Consider the following 20,412-nt stretch of genomic DNA (forward strand, 5'->3'; position numbering starts at 1 on the left):
TTACATGTTCATTAGAATATAAACCTCTGGTGCAACCTAAAACACAACAAATAGGTAGGTACACATATCACAAATGTATAAGAAGAGGTGCGACAAAGGTGACCAATCAACCTCCTGCTGCTTTGTTCCTTCCTAAGTCTCACCTACAGTATCTATGTCCTGATTCAGTCGGTTAATAGGGAAGTAGGAAGAAGAGGTAACGCTTTGAGTAGTTTGGACAAATGTGAGCATTTTCTATATAAACTACACGAGAGTATGCGAGAAACACCTTCCACTCTGCTAGTTGTATAGAATAAGATATTTGTGTTATCACTCTTTGGGCCCTTGGGAATTCCAAAAAGGATTGGAGCGAGCCATCTCACTATCATCTTAAAGCTGGATGTTTATCCAAAAATGAGAGGTTGCGAAACTGCAAACAATTTTCAGTATCAAGCCTTTGCTCCAGTCAACTGATATGCACAAAGAAGGGATTGTTATCATTTTGTTTGCTGATTTCATCTTTGACAACACAGTTGATTTAGAGAGATATTTTGCATATATTTCAGAATAAGGCAGGAGGCTTGCACGAATACAAAAGCTGTAACATCACCAGCAGCTCCCAAGTGAAACATTCTTGATTTCCCTTTCCACATTTTGGGATGCCGAGTCCTGCACATGCTCATTAGTACCTTCTTCTCAGCCCTTGCCTACAATAAAGGTCATGCATTGAGCTTCGGGCAGGACAGTGACAGCAATGTTCAAACAGGGACCTTGCTGGTCCTGGCATCTGTCGCCTGCAATTGGAGGGCGCGAGCAGAGTCACAGGACTAACAGGCGAGCATCTGTCCCACAGTGAGCGTGGAGGAGGGGGGTGGGCGGGGGCACTGGGCTGCCTGGTGGTTAGAAACTGTCAGGCTGGGTTTCATGACAACCGGTAGCACTCCAAAAATGAAAATGCAAACATAATTTCCATGTCAGCCCATGTAAGAGCTTGTCCTGCGTGTTTGCAGACCCATGTCGACAGGCTCTCCTGAGCTGGGCTCGGGCGGAGCTGGCAAGGCGACACCGAGGGCGCCTGAGCCTGCGAGACATGTCAAAGGGTGGAAACGCCCAAAGATGTGCAACTGCACGGGCAAAAAGTCTGTGATCAAGACGTTTGCTAAGATTCTGTGACAGTCGACTTTGTGCTCCAGCAAATTGTATCAACACAGAAAACACATTCCGCGTGCCGCCTGCAATACATCAGGAGATTCTCCATGCCTTGTGGCTTTGAAGGGGCATCACACTTGAATTAAGAGCAAATAAAGCAAATATAACTCAGCGTGACTGCTTGCAGTGCGCCTGCGATCCAGCGCTTTTATTTGGAGGCACAACCATTTCAGTGTATGAGCGAGACATTTAGACCTTTTTGTCTCAACCATCATTTGAGCCTAATGAAATGTAACAAGTGCAGCAACCTAAATATGCACTGCTAACCGCTGAAAATCCCCGCTGGTGTACTCAACAGCACCATTTTCGGTTTCCAATTGTATGTGTTCCTCTGGAGCTCATGAGTTAAATACAATTGAATGAACGTGTCTTCACTTCACCACTATTATTTTCTTCTTCACTTTGCTGACATGTGAACGGACGTGTGAGTCGACTATAGATCAGGTGAACAGTTTAGCTCGAGTACAATCGCGGTAAATCGTGAATCACGTCAGTGTCGGTCACGCTGCAGCAGCCAGACACCTCATGTTACAGACACTGAGGAGCACATGTCACGGCGACGACAAACAGGCACGTATAGTGGCTGAGCAGTCATTACCAGAGACAGCAGTGAGTGGGATGTCACGTTGAGGGGAGTCACAGCGCACATTAGCCAGCATGCAAGTGCAAGCCCACTCAGGGCAGGCGCAATCAAAACAACTCATTCGCTTTTAGGTGGTGGGCGTCTTGACGGCGGGCTCGGGTTGAGACGCGCGGACAGGGACAGCAGGGACAGGGTTAATGCAAGACAAGCAGCTGGAGCATGAATTATAGCTTGGTTTGGGCTCATGTGGTTGCTATGAAAAATAGAAGTTAACCGGCAAACCAACAGGTTCAGGAGACACACAGTCAGCACGGTCAAAAGGTCATCGTTGCATGCGTGCGAACCAGGAACACACACACCTCCCACTGTTCAGCACATAATACAGGGGGCTGTCAATGAATCGCTTGTACTGAGGTCAACGTTACACCCAGGGAATGCTGTTTAACAAAGGCCTATATGGCCATCTGGTGGCCAACATCCAGTACAGCAGCAGTAGTCGAGCCGCGATACACTTCTCATTTTGACATTTAAGACTAGATTTATGATGAATTTACCGTGTTTAGTCGTTACACTGTAACAATAATAATACTATGCAACAGAGTTATGGTAAAGGGAAACAAAAGGCAAATAAAGAAATGTATTTGTTTTTTTAGTATCAATTCAGAAAAAGTCATCTTACTTCAAGATATAATAAACAAGACAAAATACAAGAATACAATAGAAAGCAATATAACACTACAGAAGTTTATTTTTAATAGACACCATTTATACATAAATATTGGATGGAAAAATTAGATGTGAAAAATTAGTTATTCTGAGATAATGTAACAAAATGAAACCGCTAGTTACTATCTAGTCCCCGCTGTATCAAAATTAAATATCATATTTCATGCTTTCTCTAGTCATCAACGGACTCTGCTCTTGCAAACGTCATTTGAATTTTATTTAAAAAATATTATTTTATTATTATTATTATTTATAATGTATTATTGGTATATTTTATATTCATGGTACCCTGTTTCATGACTTCACCATTATACTACTGCACACATTCCACTCTTAAAACTTGTCCCCAGCCTTGTAACCATGTGCACTGTGGAACATGCGACTCACACAAGACCCAACAGCATCCACAGTAAAACATGCAACGGATATAAGTCATTCAGGAACAGCAGGCAACTCTCATGGGAGAAACAAATCTGCATTACTCACAAAACATCACTATTTGGTGTATTTGCATTTGTGTGTACGTTTCCAAGCAGCAGTAAATAAATTACAGAGGGACATTTTAGCTCTCCAAAAAGTGTCTAGTCAAATGTCTATTCTATATATACGAAATCAAAAGCTCACAAATCATCCCACCATTATCCATTATCTTTAGGAAGGCAGGGAAAACAAGAATAAAAGGTGAGCTTACATTTCTTGCACCCGCATTTCTTGATTCTTTTGGGGTCTGTGATGTCATCATGGCAGGCTTTACAGTAAAACAATGCCCTGCAGAAGAAAAAGTCCCGTGTCACGATGTTGTGGTCAAAAGTGAAAAATAGTAAACGGGAAACGTTTGTGTTTGACAGAGAAATGTACTTGGTAAAGAAGACAGAGCTGTTGTTTGCCATTTAGCATCTGCTTGCTGCGAAGCTACACTTTCAACCGCTTTTCTCCCCACATTACAGTTGGATCTTAACCCTGACTTTCTCGCCGAGATCCAATGTTTGTCCTCTTCAGTCTGCAATCGTCACCGTCTGTTGCACAAGCTAACGATGTTCCGAATACGAACTCAGCTTGCAAGATACTTTGTGGTTTCAAAACTAACATATTGAAAAGACATTAAATGGGTTTCAAATGAACATGATTTAATACCTCTTCACTTCTTTGGCATCGCTGGCAATGAAGAAGCCGAGTGTGCCCTCCTGCATCTTCATGTGGTTCCCAGGATTTATCAGCGTGCTGTCAAGTACAGTTCAATCTCAGAAATGATCTCAAACAATGAATACTTTCTCAGCAAATATTTCACTCTAGTTATCCCAAAATAATCAGTTAAACTAAAACCGTTCAGGGTTTTCCCGTCATTTTTGTTATTCTTGCCACATGACGGTTTTCTATCAGCCAGCAGTCAGAGAGAGCAGTGACTCCTTCAAAGTGATGTCAATAAAACAGTGGCAGGAGTTTCAGACATGATGAATCCACTTTATTGCAGTGAACCTCACATTGAATGAACTGACTCTACTACGCCTACAATACTAACATAACTTACATGCTTCCACCATGTTACAACATTTAGTCATCAGAGCAAACACAAGTCAGCAGCTGTGTTTGACCTGGAGCTGTAAGACTTTCACAGGCTTCAACATACTTCATAAGCACGCCTCATGAAACTCTGTTTCGGTTGTGGACTAGATTAACGTGAAAATGAGACGCAGATGATCATTGGCTTGCTGTAGTTAAGCGATGCTATAAACCATCCAGAGAGTTTCACAAGCAAACACTTGACATCAATAAACAGCAGCCTCATAAAAGTGATCCCACTCACCTGCTCTCTCGCTGATCAGACTTGTACTCGATGGCGATCAGCAGCAGCTTCAGCTTCACGTAGCACAGTCTGGACAAACAAGCGAGTCAAACTGAAGCTTCTGTTGTGTGTAAATGTGTCACTCCAGTTTCCTCTCACGAGCTTGAAGATGCTTTTGAGTGTTCTTACTCGCAAATGACAGGAAAGGACAAGCCCACGAAGGCACTTGACAGGTATTCCGTGTACATCTCGTTGGCTACGCCTTCAAGGTAATACTTCTGCCACGTGTCCTCCTCAATCTGCCAGAAGGAAGCGTGCATCAATAAGGAAGGTCACAAGTCACAGACCCTCAAATGCAGATTACACATACTTAACAAAGGTTTTGTTTTGTTTCTTCAGCAGGAAAAAAACTAAGCTCTGCACAACAGCTTTATACAAAGCCACTTGTGAACGTCTTGCAGCACGTCATTTGAGGACTGCCCCAACAGAACAGAGGCATCCTTGAGTGGAAGCAAAGTGCAGGGTGATATGCACCAAATCTTTAGCTAGTTACACATCTGACAGGAACTGAAGCACAGATTAACTCGTTGTCATGTGGAGACAATAACTATGGCGGTGGCTGCTGATGGAAGTCCCAGCAACTCTGTTATTAAACATCGGGAAACTATGCCACTCACAAGTACAGCAACATAATGTCCTCCGAAGCTGTGATGTTGGCATTATTACGCTTTGCATTAAATATAACCTACAATGTGCTTAGTCGGACAGCAGGTGGCTGTGGCACTGAGGAGCTGCATCCCTAACACCCTGTCACTAACAACAATGGCCAAATGAGAAAAACCACATTGTGTCTCTATAAACACAAGAAAGGTAAGTTAATTTAGTCATGCAATTCTACGTGTTGTTCAATGAAGGTAGGCTTTCCAACCTGAGCTCATTTTTCAGCTGAGTTGGTCACATGACCCAAAGTAAAAGGACTGAAAGAGGAACTCTTAAAAACTTTCATGAATGAGCCAGACAGATCAGACTCAAAACCTGATCACTTGTTCCATGTAGAAGTGGTGACATGTCCAGCCCTCCTGGCAAGTATATAAGACTACCATCAGACCCACAACACGATTCCCTGCAGACTCAAACGTCAACCAAAAAGTTGAGCAGAGGACTTGCAGAACTGGGGGAGCACAACATGTGTTCCATTCAAAGTCAGTTTTGTTTTTACATGACTTCCAGGTGAACTGGGAGATAGAGACCAACTTGGATACATCTGGGAAATAAATACACAGTACTAACAAAGAGTATAGAATGAGTCTGAGAGTTTAGTGGCATATCATTGTTACAGTTGTCATATAATGACACAAGATACGTTTTTCCGTTTTCATTGTTGTTGTTTATTGTGTCATCTTGTGTAATCCTGTCTTCTTGTATTTGTCCACATTGTTTAGTGTAGATATTTCCTATTATGTTTCCGCCGATGTGTCAGTGATGTGTGCATTTATTTTCAGTGCGGAGAGTGGGAGACTGTGACAGTGATATTTCGTTTTGTTTTGCTTGGAATCAGGAATGCTTTCGCCGTTTTTTTTTACTTTATTAAAGAGTGATCAAAGTGTCCAGCCGCGAACATCTGCTTCTTCTTGATTTAAACAAAGAAAACACAACGCAGAAGTGCACCAGTCACATTATTTTCAGTTGAATTCAGAGCTGACAGGTGAAAGCCAGGAGTGGACTGGCACAGGAGTAGACTAAAGAATCCACTCATAAAAAGACGATTTTGAACCAAGCTATGGAAATGTCAAAAGCAGAGTTTTCATCATCTCCTATCAACAAAACTGCAGATTCCAGGGCATCCTGTGACTCGACCAACACTTAAATAAACACCAATGACTGTCACACACCACTCTCACTGATCAAATATGTTGACACTAATTATCAATGAGTGAACTGTTAAGTTGCACCTTTCTTCTAGTGTGTTTGTGGTCATAAAGAATTAGGGTGCACCAGTACGTGTCAGATATCAGACATGCATGTACTTGTACTTGAGAGTGGTTGCATGGGACCACAGGGGGGTCTATATAATACCTTGATGAATGACCTCATGGAGAAAAGGTTGGCCAGCATCGTGGACAGACCCTGAGCCAGACAACTCTGAGCAATAAAACCCAGCTTCAGCTCGGCCAGACAAATGGCGTCATCTCCTTCCTTCCAATTCCAGCTGGGGATGTTGAGAAGATGAGCCTGCGGGGCAAAAATAGAAAAACCAACATGAAGCAGAGCAGCGATGAATAGTTGATGTGCCAAGTCAACAAGATACAGACCTTGTTGTGGTACTGCAGCATCTGAGTGATGATTCGGATCTTTGGGTGATAGTTCTTGATCGAAATGACCCTATTGACAACAGACCTCTCAAATGTCGGTAGTAACCAGACGTCACACAATAAATGGGGTTCATGTTTCAACAGATTTTCAGTCGGATATTATGAACATGGAATTTGTCTCAGCACTGTGATTTAATCCATACCACCATCTTTATTTTTGGTTTTATATTATCTGTACTCGTCCTATGTGCTGTCTGCTTGAGCTTCACCTGCTAATGACACACACCTGGGACAGGTTCTACAATCAAGACCACCTGCTCATATGCTGTGCTGTTGCAGTGCTGTGTGCCTGATTGTCATCACTTCCATGCTGGCAATGCTTTCTGGATTATTCCCTTTGTTCTCTCCTTGATCCCATGACCTTTAATAGCTGAATGTAAGCGTGAGTCAGCGCTGTTCCCCAGTGCGCTCTGTGTTTCCTCTCCCTCAGTTTTCTGCCGTGTGTGCGTGTTTCCGCCACAAGCTTATTTTTGTCGTTTTCTCCCTTTTCTCTGGTTTTTGACCACCACGTCACTCTCTGTCGCATTTTGCCAGGATGTGTTTTGTGTTCCTTTTGCGTTCAGATTTTTTGTTTTGCTCCCTGTCCAGTGACACTCTCGGTTCTTTTTGTCTGCTTTTGTTTGTAGCGTGGAAGAGATAACAGAACTTTTATTCTAGTTGTTTGAGTCTCCGTGCTGCTGGTTACCCCTCATGCTTGGATTCCATGTCAATACACAAGGTCCCAAACATCTGTCATCATTAATCAAGTTTTACTCTTTACTCTTTAAAACCGTTCCTCATAATAAAGGTTTTTCATCTGCAAATCCATTTTTAATGTGTAATGAATATCTAGACAACGCAACTTTCTCCGGGCGACCCAACAATGGGCGTGTCATGAGAGCGATGCCACAGCCACCCATGTGACCATCAGACTAGTTCACAGCATCTAAGCAAACTTCAGTGGTGACCATTCATTGAGGAGTCCAGGACGACAGGTGAGAACCGACTGTTAAAGGGCTCACATGTTGAAATGACAGTGCTTGTACTGGGCGTCTTTGTATTTTTGAGATGACAACAAACCTGTCAATGTCCGCTGGTCATTTAATTGTGTTTACTAGAGCATAGTGTAGCTATAGCCAGCTAAACGGCTTAGCTCTGTCAATAGCCGCTATGGGGTAAAGACAGATAACAGATTTTAGCCAATTCAGTGTCTTTAGTGTTGATGGACTTTCTGGTTTGGGCTCAACCATTTCAACATCCCTGGCAATCGTTCGAGAACTTATTGAACAAGACTGGTTTCCTATTTTTGTCACATTTGTGAGCGACTGAAAACGTCGAGTACAAACGCACATTTGAGGTGTGTTTCAATTTTTCTCTCTCCCTCTCAAGCTCTCTCTGATATTGACCGAAGTGCTGGCAGAGAAGCAGACTGTGTCCACGTTCGTACGTTAGAATGAAAGTCTAGATCCTAAAAACAAACCTAAATAATTGATTTTGGTTGGTGAATTGTTTAATCCTGACCATGTGGACGTAAATAATCTGTTTCTGCATGATGATAAACTATTGTCTTGTTGACCACAGCAGCAGAGCTGTCAAGTGAGCAGATATGAAAGTTATTTGGGAAACTTTAAACCATCAATAAGAACGTTCACAGATTCAGTCCTCGGAAACTGTTTTGTTTTTTCCTCACTGAGATGTAAAATATCCTGCGACAGCACACAACCGTAGACAGTCCTACCTCATGATGTTGGATGCATCCTCGGCATCCGGGTCAGCACAGTATTTGTTGGCTAATATTAAGCAAGCATCGGCTGATTCGATCTAAAATATAATGGACAGGAATAAAGACTTGCCAAGGAAGAGAGAATCAAAGGAAAAGTGCAGTTTAAATTGCTCACCTTGACTCTGGCCAGGTCGTGTGGGTTCAGAACTGACCCCTGGTAGAACTCCACTTGGGTGAAGTGTCGCTTGAACAAGGCTTCCAGCTCAAGATTAGGGGAAATACTGGAGAGAGAATCGACGTCATCATCACACAGACGCTCACAAGAGGCCATGTTTGTACCAGTGAGGAAAATTCACACTTACTTATGGAGAAAAACTATTTCTACATTGACATCATCCCTGTCCTTGTGTAGGAAGTCTTTGAGAAAGTTGGACACACTCTCAAGCGTTATATGGCCACACACCACGATGTGCCTGGCGGACAAAATGCAGAGAAAGAAAATAAGCCCATAGGTGCTGGGGTGGGACGTTCAGTGGGATGTCAGATGAGGACGTGATGGACATGGGAGCTGAGGTATCAGGTGGCAGATTTGGGAGTCTACACAGCAGATAGTGTGTTTCCCGTCGGAGCCAGTGAGGAGGGGATGAGTTGGTTACTGAGTATTTCATCAGCAGATTAAAAAGGATCAGCGAATACTTATAGCAGATTAGGCGACCTCCACTCCTGCCTGGTGCTGGAGCTTCGTGTACAAAGTAAAAAATAAAATGAAAAAAAAAAAATCCAGCTGTAACTGTACCAAGTGATTTTGATGTTCTCTTGCCTGGTATTTATTATACAGCAGCTCATGCTTTATTTGGTGAACTTAACTAGAAAACAACAGGAACTACTTGGGATGACACCACCAGGAGCTGAGAGCATCTTCTGCTTGTATTTAAACAATCCTCCTTCCAAACCAATGACAGCCGAACCTACCCCAACTCCACTAAGAAAATAATACAGAGAAGTTTTCACTCTTCTGAAGAACTCAATTCTACATACACTTTGTACCAACTGGGCATCTGCTTGAAAAAAATCCCGAAACAGTGACATTGTCCAATGATTTCAAATTTCTCACTGGAATGGTTTGTTTGCAGGACTTTGTCCGTCTTTGTTGTCTTTCCACCAGTTCCACATGTGTTTATCATCACAAAGCTGAAGTCATTCCCAGCTGGGGTCCGTTTCAAGAAGCTGGTTCACCAAAGCTAGTGTAACAAACGGACACGAGGGTTGTCCATCTCTCATCTCCTCTCATCTAAAACTTTTTCTAAAGACTTTTCGGTTTGTGAATGCGGATTAGTGCTTAGTTTAATCAACCTAGAGTCAGAGTTGATCAGCGGATGTCAATAGCCCGCATCAATGGAATGCAGATTACATGGCTCACCATGGCAACACATGAGCAACAAAATGACGCTCCCCAACTTCTCCTCGGCAGAGATGCAATCATTCATCGACGTTTATGTAGAAAGTGAACACCATAAAGAAAGAATGATGGCCGACTCAATGTTAGTGTTGGAGAAAAGAAGTTTCACTTTGAGTGTTTGAGCGCCCCCTACAGACGTAAAACGGACTTCTATCTAAAATGAAATCTAGAAAAGCATAGTAGGCATGAATGAATTACAGTCAACTGTGGTGTTGTTCACACTAACCTCATCAGCGTTCACAGAAGAGAGTGCACTGAATTGCCGATGTAATCTTTAAATACAGCAACTGTGATGAATGTGAGTTAAACACTGTAAAGGCGTGTGTAGTGGTTTAAATACGCTGACCAGCACCGATATAAATGTTTTCCACTAAAATGCCATATTTAACTTTGCGTTCAAAAGTGTAGCTGTCATGTGCGAAGGTTATCGTCCAACAACTGCTCGACGCTTAGTATTGGTCAGCGATTCTTTGCCCCGCCCACACTTTTTTGATCTCAAAAACCTGGTCGGGAGCAGGTTTGGTTCATGGTGTATGTGGCCCGGTAACTGACACAGAGGTTTGCTGATCCTGCTTCAAGAAACCGAAAGCCCAGGGTTTCTGATCACTTCCGGGAAAACCAACTCGGGCTGTTCTCTTAACCACCATTCTGAAAGGGCCCCGGGGTGATTACTGAGGCCCGAACAGTTTTAGTGATTGACATAAATAAAACAATGTACCAAAAAATTAGTATTGTCAGTAAATTAAAATGAAAAATTTGAAATATGTGAAGTTTAAACAAAGAAAAGAGTCACCTTTTATAAAAACTCATGCATGAAAAAAGAAACATTTTAGACCATGCTACTGAAAGCCATTTTGAGGTAACTGAGGCAACAGGCAGAAGCTAAAATAGAAGTTGAAATAAAAAGGGAGTAGTTTAGAGATTGGTTTTGTTTTCCAAAGAGTTGAACTCTCTTGAGGTTGTAAGCATGTTCTCCTGAGGGTGTAGGTTAGACTGAAGACACAGGCCAAGGATGCTTCAAAGCCAAAAGAGACACCAGTACTTCACTTGTTTTTCCCAGCACAGAAAAACAAAAGTAGCACAGAAGACAGGAGGATGAAGAAAGACGTGTTTTTGACTCCAGACAGTAGCAACAGTTATACTGTAGTAATGAAATAGTGCAGGATTATGGTTGATATTTAATTACCTTTTCCACTTCAAGCTACAAAGAAGTGGTTTGTACTGTATAAATGTGGTGGATGTGATGGATGGGTGAATGATGAAGTAAAAAAGACCAAATCTTTTTCACAAGTACAATTCACAGACACAAAGCCACAAAAGAACCACATTACCACAGACGACAGGATAATTTGGATTTTCACCTTTTTTGCAGATTGTTTGTTTGAATGTCGTACAAAGATTACCAAGCTTGGTGCTCCATTTTATTAATAATTTAAGATCTTGACCTTTTTTTTGCCAATGATCAAAAGAAGGCACTGTAGTAAAACATGTGATGCCAATCATTGTCTTTTATGACAGCAAACTGCCACATTTGAAAATCCACCATGCTGTAGTCACACCAACATCCCACCACGGAATAGACAACTAATAATAAAACAAAATCATTTTTTCCAAGGTCTTCTTTTCTAAAAAAAAAATGAAAATATGCGTCTCAAGAAGTCTCTCACAAACAAGGAGGCTAAATGTGGATTTGATGATGTAAAAATGTTCCAACTCTGTCTACACTTCTTTACCAGAAAACCACGCTGTTTAAGCAACCTTCTCAGTGAGGGGCAAAAAACAAGTTAAACGGAGACCTTTTCTTGATGCAGCTGTGAGACTTGTGGAAAGTCAGTACAAGACATAGAGCTTGACAGAATTCCAATTTTAAGTCACCGTTTAAAACAGGTAAGTTTACCCATCCCCCCAAAAAGGTCAAAGTAGTTGACAGTCAAAGGGAATCACCGACCATCACGATAGAGAAAAAAGCCATTTTAAACATTCAATAAAGCGACACTCAGAAGTCAATTATTTACAGAAAAAGAAATATCTTATATTGCAGACTGAAAAAAAGCATATGTTAAAACTAGGTATTATTTAAAGCAAAGCTAAATATCACCTAAATCACTGCATATATATTAATGCAGAATAAAACATGATAATCATGCTAAATAATCATTCTGTGACAAGAGAGGGCTTCTTGTTGCTGTGAATATAGCAAGTCTTCACAAAATGCATTTTAACAGACAAACAAGATAAGAACTTGTTTGGAGATAACAAAACACCACTTTCATGTTGCCTTCAAGCTGCACAAAGAAAAGACTGCCTCCTGTTAGTTGCTGCTTTGTCCTGTAGATTCGAGCCGGGTCATGGAATGAAGGATTGACAACACATTTTCACTTGTGAATTTTTTAAAAAACAAGACCTTGTTATGACAGGATATGTCATAGAAAAATGATGTAATCGCTTGCAAAGTTCCAGCGCATGAAGATCAAGCAGCAGTGACCGCCACACATGAACCAAGGCCAAGTTCTTCAGTCACAGTGTGACTTCAGCAAAGATTTCGGTTCACTTACATGTGTAAAATCCAGCTGGGCGACCTCTTTAGGAGAGGGCCACTCGAGTCACACACAACCACACCAGGCACAAACCTGCTGTTTGGACTTACTTTCTGCCTCTGGTCGAGTTATAACTCCCTCCGTATTTCTTCCGATTTAGGATGAGAGCGGCAATTTCTGGCACGTACCGAGCAAACATGGCCTACATGCATGAAAAAGAAAAAGAAAAGGGCATGCAGAGAAGGTTCTACTGCAGCGGAGGCAGCAGAGCCTCCATGAATACTTACTTTCTCCCATTAACAGCACTATAGGAACCCCCATATTTCTTGCGGTTTCCTATTAACTCTATGATTTCAGGGACGTAGCTCGCAAACATGGCCTAAGGAGGAGATAGGAGACAGAAGAAGAGACTAAAAAAAGGATAGGTAAGAAGAGTAGCTCCTCTCTTGGTGCGTACGGACAAGAGGAACACTTGTGCAGTGTTAGTACTTGTTAGCAGAAAAAGAAAAAAAAGCTAATGGAGAAAATGTTAATGTGGTTTTTATCAGTTATATTACAAAAATGAGGTAAAAAAGAACGAGAAATGGATAAACATGAGTTGAAATAAAGGATTTAGCAAGGGGCAATATGTGGAATGTTCATGAGAACCATTAAGAGAAAAGCCTTATGAGCCATGTTCTGTCCAACAAACACGTCAGGATGATTTGACTGACACAGCGAAATGATGCTACACAATCAATGTTGTCACCTGGACACACTAAAACGATGCATGGAGAGGATCTGCTGCAGAGCCGTGCCATCTTAATGCTCTTGTGCAGAGATGTGCTGCCCAAAATCAGGAATCCTCAACAGGCGAATCGTTCCCTTCACTAACTTACTATACAGATGCTAGAGTTTGCACCGGGTCAATCCCAACCCGGGGTCAAGCTTGTCCACCATCAAGGACACAGACCATCGTGGGTCATCTAACAGCTAGGAATGGTCTCTCCACACTCATTGTGTGACGCCAACTGACATGACAGTAACACACATCAAAGCTATCAAGCTAACTACACTCTGTGTCCAGATAAATCAGTCCTGGTGTTTGTTGGAGTAAGAAGGTGGAGGGGGTTCCTGAAATCACTCAACATGAAATAATACTAAACCATCATCCAAACAGACACAAAATTACATTGATGCTTTGGTATGCAGATGGCAATAAATGACATTCAACGACATACTGTGTTGAAGTGGTGAGCCACACAAACATCTGGGTGTTAACACCAGCTGACGTGGGACTGCCCCGGCCCGGCTTAACACCTGAGCAGCTGGGATCATCGATTGCAATGTCGGACTCAATCAGGCAGAAGCAAGGAGATCAACTTTACCAGACCGCCGAGGATGAAGAAGACCATAAACAAGCGACCAAGGGTTGTTTTTGCATAAACATCTCCGTAGCCAACGGTGGACATGGTGACCATGAGTAGGTAGACACATTCCCAGTACGACAGCGCTTGGGAATTCTGAAAGTTTTCCCAAGGATCCCCTGAGTTTTCCACCTGCAAAGTGGTGACAAAGGCAATTGCCATGAAAGCAAGGACGTAGCATTGACTCAAGACACTTCAATGTCTGACTCACCAGGTGGATGAAGCCTGCCGCTGTCAGCCATGTGCTGATGAAGATGGAGCACAGGTTCACCAGCTTTATGGAGTTGCTGTTGTTGAGACAGAGTGAACAGCATGAGTCACACGACAACTCTCAACCTGCTTTCGTAAATGAATCTCATGTGTAACCAACAAGACGCTGCCCTGGTCTAAAACTGTGACGCTCAGTTACTGAAACCCAGTTACTCAGGCTTAATACCAAAACACAGGTGATGCATTTGGTTCCGGGACACTATGATGGTCAGTCGTCACTTCACTGATCTATTTTTATGACTATGAGTCTCTATTAGTGAGTGTTGCAAAGGAGGTGTGAAAGATGTGTATAGACCAAAGAAGGTGTTAATGCTTGTCATCTCAGAGGTACCGAGAGAGTCATTAATGCGTCAGAGACTCCAAGCTTGCTCTCTTTCACAACCAGGTGAATGTTACTTCAGCATTCCTATTTTAAAAGTGACAGCAATGTACAGCACATGTGAAACATGGAGAATAGGAAGCTGGCTATTTCTCTGTTGACTCAATTGGCCCCATAACTGACACACTATGATTCTGAAATGTGCAGCCATGAACACAGAAATCTGCATTATTATTATTATTACTCTTATTATTACTGAAGAATAAGAATCATTTGCCAAGAGAGGAGGCATTTCAGGCCATGAGATTATGTTCATGGTGCTCATGTTAATACCATTTATGTAATTTTGGGCGGAAAAGAGGGCTTAAGAGGTCACTCAGTGACATCCGTGATTATCATTTTATTTCGTATGTTAATTGAAGCTAAAATAAACACAGCCAAAGAGAATGAGATGCCATGGAAAGATCCCGTTGCCGTGAGTCATCTGTTCAATGAAGTGAAAGCGCAGAAAGCAATAACAGAGGGGCTGACTTTGTCGCTCCATAAGCACTGTGCTCTGTACGAGTGAGGAGATTAATTTAAAGCGTTTTGTTATGTCTATAAGCTCTTCCTGCCATGACATCTGTGCTAAAAGCTTTTTATACACAATCAAAGACAAAGCCACAGATTTTACAGAACCAAGGCATCTGCGCTTGTGAACACTTAAGCAGCAACAATTCACAAAAACACGTGGAGAATGGGCTCAAACTCACCTTGTCTTCAGTATATTCAAAAACTGCAAGATCTCAGAGAACTGTATCAACCTCAGGGCTCTTAAAAACCTCAGTCCTGTAGAAGGAAAAAAAAGACAGCGTCGACAATGGAAGGCATCAGTGAACATGTTCATGCAACCCATACCTTTCAGACTCTCCTCCATGTTAACACACCCCAGTGGGTTCTTAACTAAGAAACGCTCTGTCAGCTTCCACGAGAACAAGCTCTGTCTTTGACAAGTTCCTAAAAGAGGCCGCAGGTACTTCTCCCAGACAGAAGGACAGTAATGAGCCTCTCGCTCAGCCGCTGAGCTACCTGGGTCCAACTGAATGTGACTCTGAACTTGTTGGTGTTGAAACCCTGGATTAGAGCCAGACTGAATAATAAGGAAGCCGCTCCAGCCACAACACAATCAGCAGCGACAAGGTTTCATCATAACCAGCCTGAGAAAATGAATGACTTCAGCTCAGATTTACTTGATCCAGCTTGTTTGAGAAATCTGATTGAAGCATTTCATATTTCTGCATTGCCCTTTGATCAGCTTTACACTAATGCGCTACACACTGAATCAGGCTACGGGCTTAACAACATAGTATATTTTAGCTGAGGTTAAACACCATCTCATCATGGCACCTTGAGCCAGGAAACACCTGACTATGCTGATGCATCAGTCTTCACAGTGGACTTGTGCCACAGACATGGAGCTGTCACATGACAGCAGACAGTCGCCCAATCAGCATCCTTGAATTAGTTGCCTCAGGGGCTGTTTCTCTTCTGCCCGAAGGCAGGTTTGTCTGTGACGGAGGGGGCGATCAGAACAGTTGTCATGTGAGGGGATATGCAAAAATGCATAGTAGAAAATGAGGGAAAAAAGATGGCTGCAAGCCCAACCAAGTGCTGCAACACTGGTGTGGGACTAAGGCAGTTTACAATCCAGCAACAGGGCCAGTTTGTCGAATTCGTTCAAAAGTAGTGAGAACAAAAATAGCAATACATCAAAAGTTCAATACCGACCGGGAACACAGTCACAAGACATAGTTTATTTACTGTTTGTGATACAAATGCATAATAAGTATTTGTATTTTTATTGACATTTCGATTCCAAAAGTGAAAAAAAATTGCAGGTCTGTTGTCGTTTTAGAATTTCACATATAACATCAGATGACGTGTGAAGATGGAATGCATGCTGGGATGCTGCAATAAGACTTTCAATCCGCAATGAAAATACACATCGACAAAGCAGGACACAACAAACCTTAACCCAAGTAAGAAGGGGAAAAAAGACCGCAAGACCTCGATGGGAAGGAGTCAGACTCAATATAAAGTCACTGAAAATGCAGTGAGAGCGATTCACCAATTCAAGATCTCAGGAGACACCCAAGCCATATGAGTTTGACAACCCTGAGTTCCAGAGACACATTTTAATCCCCATTGCACCAATGGACCGAACTGACAATTAAAAAAAAAAAATCTGCAGTTTTGTGCTAGGCATGGATCAGTGCAAGTGAGCACAACATGAATCTTGGTTGAGAAGAAAATTGAAATTACAACTTTGTAGGAAAACCTACTGAACACAGCAATCAACTTCCCTGACTTGTAACCACTGCTGCAGAAGAGCCATCACGTGGTTGTGATGAAGACACTGTAGCTTCACTTGAGGGAGTGATACCATTAAATCAACAGCACTTAAGTGTAACTCCTCAGGCTTGATACGTGCAACTGTGTTGTGGGTTCTTTCTTTCCATTTCCCATAAACTACTACATCATTTGTTTGTCTCTGTTTGGACACTTACATAGCTCACTATTCAAAATGGCGCCATGCGGGCAGTGTCATGTGACTGACAAAACTTTACAATCTACTTCTTAATCTACATTACTTTGTAGACAACTTGCTCCGGCAGATACAAGCCACACTCCAGACGCTCTTCCACAATACAGATGTTCTGCAGGTCTTACCCCAGTAGGAGATTACATGGAAGCATGAGCCCAAGCTGAAGCAGAGGCTATCCTGGTCCTCCTTCTCACTGACATGACCGTGGCCCATCCTGACCCGGTAGCCCTTCTGGAAGAGCTCGCCGGTGGACTTCTTCCTCCTCCGTGTGTTTGAAATGGCCTGGGCATGAGTGTCTCCATCAGGACCTCTGTACACCAGCATCTTAGTAGGAATCATGACTGCTGAGTCAGGTCCAACACTGGAGTTGCAGCGTCACTAACTGGGCCTCAATCTGCTGAGTCCAACATCCGGACAACTCATGCGGAAAAATGTGTCCTTTAAAAGGAGGAAAAAGAAAAGCTATCAGAGTGCCACAGGTTGGCGTCCGAAAGGGCAGCATCCAACTTCTGACTAGTATCTTTGCAGCGTGGAGAGTGGGCTTAAAGCAAGCCCTTTTCCCATCAGGATATTAGAGTGTAAGCTTCTTTTGGATTCATCCAGAGAAAGGAAGAGGCCGACAGACTGCAGCTCAGTCTGTCAGTTGCATCCACAGAGTAACATCCATCTCATCTCGACCCTGCCACTGCTCCACACGTCCAGCGCTAATCTTCGACAAGAACAGAATGTATCTTTGTCCAGAGCAGCGAATGAGGCATGTGAGCAGGACCAGAAAAAAAACAGAGACGCTTCAGAAATCATGTTTTTTTTTTCACGGATTAAGTGGTCCTACATTAATCCCTAAATTAATCACATCTGATTTTTTTAAAATGCCTTTACAAACTGGAACATGGTTTGTGGCACTCCAAAGTGATCAGAGCAGCTGCTGGAGAACATGAAGGCTGATATTCATCCTCATATCTAGATGTGAATGATGAGTTTAGCGATGAGTGCAACACGCATTTCGACCAACAGCGATACTCATGGACTGAGCTGCATGTGATGTAGAGCAGCAGCTGCTCGCCGCCCACTGATGTAATGCAAAGGTCGGATTCAATTTGCCCAGATCTTCCGAAATTATCCATTGGGATTCTAATCCTCTTGTTCCATGCACGAACATTTGTTTACAACCAAGCTCTTTGAACATGTTGTTTTGGGAGTGCGATTTGTCCCCGCTCCTGAAAATGTTCCAATCTATTATGCAAACTTGGAGAGTCCTGCAGCGTAGTTGATGCATTCCCTTTGATTCACTGCAAAAAGTGTGATTATTACTACTTTGCATCGCATTCTCTCTGCAATTCTCAATGCCAATTCAATTTTTTGTATGCATTTGTTCATACATTATCTTCACTTTGAGATTGTTATTTGGATGTTCAGACTGTAGGCCACAATGAATGAGGTGTATAATAATAATAATAATAATAATAATAATAATAATAATAATAATAATAATAATAATAATAATAATAATAATAATACTTCCTTATTACTATTGCGGTTACAGAATAAGACAGTGACATTAATCAAATCCAAGGGACATTTCATCCCAAACCTTCATTTTCAGATGCTAGCAGGCAGTAATCTCGGTCCTCGCATTGAATATTAAAAACGCATCATCATCTCCTTGAACAAAGGACAATTTGAGCAATGCAAGTTGATGGGCAGATGGTAAAAAAGACCCCTCTGAGAAATGAACTCGACCTAGAACTCGGTACTCGGTACACTGGAGCCTTTTGTTCTGTGCAGTCAGAAATTGATATATGTTCAGGACACAGATATTCAACCCTGTGGCGGAAGGCAGACTGAAAATAATACACTTTTATAGATAGATGTCCAACAGTTGCTGGGACACAGGTGACTGAATGTGATGATTCATACGATGTGTCAGCTGTATGATATTTCATTTAGTAAATATACAATAAGGTTGTGGGTTCAATTCCCGTGTCGCACCAGTGACCTTTCAGCGTGGGTTTTCTCCGGGTACTCTGGTTTCCTCCTACAGTCCAAAGACATGCTCACTAGTTAAAGTGGACACTCTAAAATTGCCCCTAGTCGTGCGTGTGTGCATGTGTGGGTGCACTGTGATGGACTGGCGACCTGTCCAGGGTGTGTTCCTGCCTCACGCCCCATGACTGCTGGGATAGGCTCCAGCACTCCCCACAACACTGAACAGGACTAAGAGCTGGTCAATCCCCTGGCATGATCCTAATATACAGAAGACCCAAGGGAAGATTCATGGTTTGACCTGCATTGCTTTTGATTTGTTGATTTTGGTTTCAGATTCCTATTTCAATAGAAAAAGATGTGTCTTGTTCTTAATCATATGGGATAGCACATTCAAAAGTAATTACGTTTTGTAATTCAGGCCAGCATCATAATGTAAAATGCCACAAAAGGAGCCCACCCACGAGGACCGGACATGATGGCCTTCACGATACCACTTCAATGGCCTTTTGGAAGGAAAGGGTTATGACATGTAGTGTACATCTGTATCCACACACCGACTTGTTTAACTCTGTTATGATATACTGTATATGCCAGACCTTGTTGTTTTGACTTCATTTTTATTTTTAACTGCATTACTTTCTAAATATATTCTTATATGTGTAAAAAGAAAAAAAAACTACATTCACTGACAAACCTCTCTCTGACGGGATAACTACATAAGGGTATTATGAGGTTTTGATCTGTGTCAACAGTCAACATTAGAGCCACCGCACTGCATCATTGACACCTTCTCCAGCTTTCTTCACCATGTTCTATAGCTGCTTGCAACAATATAAACTGCCTTAGCCGAGGTGAAATCATTTATGATGTATTCAGCACATGTGCAGCACTCTGTGGCTGCCCGCTACAGTTACTATGAATCAGTTGGAAATATTCTTTTAAGCTTAACTTCGATTCTTGTTACACAATGTTGCAGTTGATTTTTTTTTTTTTATATATGTTACGCAGATTTATTTCCTATTAAATGACACTGTTATTGTGTTAGTTGTGTTTTACAAAATAAGTAACAACTGTCCATATTTGAACGCTACCACTGAGAGGATGATCATTTTACTGGTTGATAGTATCTAAAATAGCACCAACTATTAAAACAGTGAGTAAACGTCAGTTCGTCAGGGTTTTATGTTCGTATGACTTGTAATACTGGCGTGCATGATAATGTATTTCCAGCAGTCACGTTAGCTACCACGCTTTTGACGTGAAACCCCAGCAACAGCTGAACCATCTACCTCGCACTGAAGAATTACACCACTAGATGGCAGTAGCATTCTAGAATCGCTCATCAAACGGTCCCATTTACATTAGACCAGAGTCTATATTGAGCACCAGCCTACATGACAACAAAATGAAGCCATAAACCCTGAACTCCGGACACAACGATCCCCCATAATCCTCTAATTCTCTGCAGACCTCTCCCAGAGATGAGCTGCACACATT

At 42.2% G+C, this 20,412-nt stretch overlaps 1 protein-coding gene across 9 annotated transcripts in view; it reads right to left on the minus strand.

Annotated features, from left to right (window-relative positions):
- The window catches only part of LOC128759469 (calcium-activated potassium channel subunit alpha-1-like), an 85,812-nt gene that overhangs the window by 19,637 nt on the left and 45,763 nt on the right, over positions 1–20,412 (minus strand). For 4 of the 9 annotated variants that reach the window (XM_053866439.1, XM_053866437.1, XM_053866438.1 and 1 more), the window contains exons 6-18: positions 15,098–15,173; positions 13,968–14,043; positions 13,718–13,888; positions 12,638–12,729; positions 8,717–8,827; positions 8,530–8,635; positions 8,370–8,452; positions 6,593–6,662; positions 6,357–6,512; positions 4,470–4,579; positions 4,302–4,370; positions 3,632–3,718; positions 3,189–3,265 (exon numbers count right to left, since the gene is read on the minus strand). In XM_053866439.1, the coding sequence (XP_053722414.1) occupies positions 3,189–3,265; positions 3,632–3,718; positions 4,302–4,370; positions 4,470–4,579; positions 6,357–6,512; positions 6,593–6,662; positions 8,370–8,452; positions 8,530–8,635; positions 8,717–8,827; positions 12,638–12,729; positions 13,718–13,888; positions 13,968–14,043; positions 15,098–15,173 (1,284 nt within the window). Of the gene's footprint in view, positions 1–1,756; positions 1,896–2,828; positions 2,837–3,167; positions 3,266–3,631; positions 3,719–4,301; positions 4,371–4,469; positions 4,580–6,356; positions 6,513–6,592; positions 6,663–8,369; positions 8,453–8,529; positions 8,636–8,716; positions 8,828–12,460; positions 12,553–12,637; positions 12,730–13,717; positions 13,889–13,967; positions 14,044–15,097; positions 15,174–17,054; positions 17,636–20,412 lie in introns of those variants that run through there. The other 5 variants (XM_053866440.1, XM_053866443.1, XM_053866435.1 and 2 more) reach the window with 3 other exon arrangements.

This window comes from Synchiropus splendidus, chromosome 5 (genome assembly GCF_027744825.2).
Source record: "Synchiropus splendidus isolate RoL2022-P1 chromosome 5, RoL_Sspl_1.0, whole genome shotgun sequence".
In the NCBI taxonomy this organism is placed as follows: domain Eukaryota; kingdom Metazoa; phylum Chordata; class Actinopteri; order Syngnathiformes; family Callionymidae; genus Synchiropus; species Synchiropus splendidus.